The 3,646-nt window shown below is 41.3% G+C and overlaps 1 protein-coding gene across 1 annotated transcript; it reads left to right on the top strand.

The window, feature by feature from the left end:
* The first annotated feature begins 1,958 nt into the window (after positions 1-1,958).
* LOC113928638 (olfactory receptor 13G1) lies at positions 1,959-2,882 on the top strand. Its single transcript, XM_027604485.1, has one exon. It carries the CDS (start codon positions 1,959-1,961, stop codon positions 2,880-2,882), a length of 924 nt encoding a protein of 307 aa, XP_027460286.1.
* Positions 2,883-3,646: the final 764 nt, after the last annotated feature.

The raw sequence follows: 3,646 nt of genomic DNA, 5'->3' as shown, positions 1-3,646 counted from the left end.
ATCTGTTAGAAGAAACTGTATCTCAAAATTTTAAAGAGAAAACAACTTATACATATATGCCAAAAATAAGGGTAACTAGTATGAAGGGATAAAATATGTCTCTAAAAATGAAAAATAAAAAATGTTTTTTTAAAAAAAGGATTGATAAGATGTTGGTTGAAAAAGGGAAAAAGAAAAATTAAAAAAAAAGATTAAAAAATTAACTTTGATGAACTAATAAATAATGGTAAAAAAAAGCCGTGAATTCTATGTGCAGTATTCCCCTAGCGCCAGAGTTCTCCCGTTCTCGTTGATCGGTAAAATTGATCTTGGCTTGCTGGCTATTCGTGCTGATCTTCTGGGGGAGGGGCCTGTTGCCGTGGTTCCCAAATATCTTTGGCTGAATTGCCCCGCCCTTGTCGGTCCCGGCTAAGCAAGTTGCTCGGGTTTGCTCTCAGGAGCTTTTGTTCCCTGCAAGCTCTGGGTACAGCTTTGGAGGACCAGGGTGAAAATGGTGGCCTCCCACTCTCCACTTGGAGGAGCTGAGAACTCGGGGCCCCGCTCCTCAGTGCACCCCTAGAGAAAAGCAGTCACTCCCGTCTCCCTGGTCTCCGGCCGCACTGCTGCTCACCTGGCCTGTGACCGAGAGTTTCTATCTCTGGCTCCCGACCCCGTGTGGAGTCTCCAAACCCAGTAGATCCCTGCGGTGAGCTCCGCACCACTCCTCCCGGGGGAGGAAGGGGAGTCTCCCCAGCTCTGCCACTTGTTGGGCCCCTGCTGGAGGAGCAGTGGCCCGACTGGGCCATGGATCACAGTCTATGGCAACGCCGAGCTGAGAGCCCGCTCCTCGGCTCCGTCTCCGCAGTCAGCTTCCCTGCTCCGATACCTGGAAGCTCTGCTGCCCTCAGGCACCCCTGGTCTTTCTGTGACCCTGAGGTTCCTGATACTACACTGTCCCACAAGGGTTCCGCCCCCCGCTTAGCCACTGGAGTAAGCGGAGCCGACTTCTAAAAGGTCCGATTTTGTGCTCCGCGGCTCTATCACTTGCCCGAAGTGGCCGACGTAGGCCCCCTTCCCCGCCGTCTATCCTCCCAAATATCACCTCGAATTCACTTCTCTGCAAGTCCTCCCTTCCAGTAAGTGGTCGCTTCTCTGTTTAGAGAGTTGTTGCTACTCTCCTCTTTGATCTCCTGTTGAGTTCGTAGGTGTTCAGAATGGTTTGATCCCTATTCAGCTGAATTCCTGAGACCATACAAAATCCAGGTCTCCTACTCCTCCGCCATCTTTCTCCGCCCCCTAGATCTTCTATTTTTTATGTCCAATCTTCTTACCATTGTATGACAGCACAACAAATTAGTTCATGCAATTTTGAAAATTACTTCTGTAACTGAAGAGAAAATATCAGGCAAAGAATTGATTAAATTGTTTAGTTTTTAGAGACTAATGAATTATTCAATGGTCCCTGAATATCCAGCCTCAGGATATTCTGTTAGACATTTTTCCCCTGAAGTCTTCCCACTATTATTAGCCCTACCAGCTTCTTTTGTTCTAGATATTTCCGCTCACACATGTTTCAAGAAAGATAGCATATTCGTAACAACTAGGGAGATATGTATTTTCTGTATTCTATTTCATATGCATGTGAATTATGCTCAAATAAGATTTAACTCAAAATGGTAATATTGAAATACTTGAATATATTTATTTTTCTTATCTTTTTCTTCTCAACCAGTGACTTCAGTTTAGTGGAGTCATTAGTTTAAGAACATGCATCAGAAAATTATATCCATCTGGAGAATAGAGGATATTGCCTGGAAGACAGAACTCCACCAAAAGGGAATTCTTGCTACAAAGTTGTATCACACCAACACACAAATCACTAAATTCATACACACACACATACACATCTCCTAATAAAACATCCAGATCATTTTAATTCCCAGTTGCTCATGCTCTGCAATGTCTGTCATCAAAGCAGGATGAATAACAGCATCGTAACTGAGTTTATGATTCTGGGCCTCACCCAAAAGCCTGAACTGCAGAGAATTCTCTTCATTGTCTTTCTTTTCATGTACCTTGTGGCCTTTCTTGGCAATGCACTGATTGTCATTGCCATAATCTATAACTCCACCTTGCATACACCCATGTATGTTTTCCTTCTGGCACTGGCTATTGTGGACATCATCTGCACAACAAGCATTATACCAAAGATGCTGGGGACTATGCTAACATCAGGAAGGAGTATTTCCTACGGAAGCTGCATGTCCCAGCTCTTCTTCTTCACGTGGTCCCTGGGGGCTGAGATGGTTCTCTTCACCACAATGGCCTATGACCGCTATGTGGCCATCTGTTTCCCTCTTCGCTACAGGACTATTATGAACGACCATATGTGTTTAGCCTTGCTTAGCATTACCATGGTGATTGCAGTAACCAATTCCTGGGTTCACACTGGTCTCATCCTGAGGCTGACCTTCTGTGGGCCAAACACCATTGACCATTTCTTCTGTGAGATACCTCCACTGCTGTCCTTGTCCTGCAGCCCTGTTAGAATCAATGAGGTGATGGTATATGTTGCTGATATTACCCTGGGCATAGGTGACTTCACACTCACCTGCATCTCCTATGGTTTTATCATTGCTGCCATTCTCCGCATCCACACAGCAGAAGGCAAGAGGAAGGCTTTCTCAACATGCTCATCCCACCTCATAGTCGTGTCCCTTTACTACTCCCCTGTAATCTACACCTATATCCGCCCTGCTTCCGGCTACTCATTTGAAAGGGACAAGGTGATAGCTGCACTCTATACTCTTGTGACCCCAATATTAAACCCGGTTGTGTATAGTTTCCGAAACAAGGAGATGCAGACAGGGATTCAGAAAGTCTTCACATTTCTGAAATCTTAGTGTTTTCAAAAGGGATTGTCAGCTCTGTACTCCAGAATCATCTCTTAAAACATCTCAGATTTTACTGATCATTTATAGATATTTCCTTCCCAAATTTCCATATTCCTTCTTAAGAGCAGCAATGTTTCATTCCACTATGAATCACCGTCTTAGCTCCTGATTTCTAAAATGTACTTACTTTCTTACCATTTCACTACTGATTTATAATTATCAGTTCACATATTTTTAAAATACTTTCATGAAAACTTTCACAACTAATCACAGTAAATATTTTTTCATTCCTATTCCCCAGCTTTCTCATTGTCTCCACAATTTTATATTTTTAATTTTAACAATGTCTGTAATGTAATATATATACCACCTCACATAAATATCATGATATATACATCTTTCTAAAAATATATACATTTTTCTCTTTCTTATATATGCATATACATAAACATTTGCCTGTAAACACACATAAACATTAAATATATTAATATATTCACTAAGAAATATTACTTCTAATATTATAAAATTAATCAGTCTGTGAATCAAATCATGTCTCTAATTTCTGTAACAAGAAAATACATTGCATTACTTTGAGACTTATTTGTGATGCAAGCAGTACAATATTCCCTTGAAATCAGTTATAATTAGTGTTCCACTGCAATATTTTAAAATATTTTTAAAATATTTTGTCATTGTAATCTTCCTGAAACAATCTAGTTGATGTCACTGTTGCCTGTTTTAGAATTTACTTCATGAAAACAATAACCATATAT

The sequence above is a fragment of the Zalophus californianus genome, chromosome 5, assembly GCF_009762305.2.
Source record: "Zalophus californianus isolate mZalCal1 chromosome 5, mZalCal1.pri.v2, whole genome shotgun sequence".
NCBI classification, from domain to species: Eukaryota; Metazoa; Chordata; class Mammalia; order Carnivora; family Otariidae; genus Zalophus; species Zalophus californianus.
This window is presented reverse-complemented; position numbering and strand designations above follow the sequence as displayed.

Coding starts and splice junctions, on each gene's coding strand:
- LOC113928638 (XM_027604485.1), top strand. CDS start 1,959: ATGAATAACAGCATCGTAACTGAGTTTATGATTCTGGGCCTCACCCAA.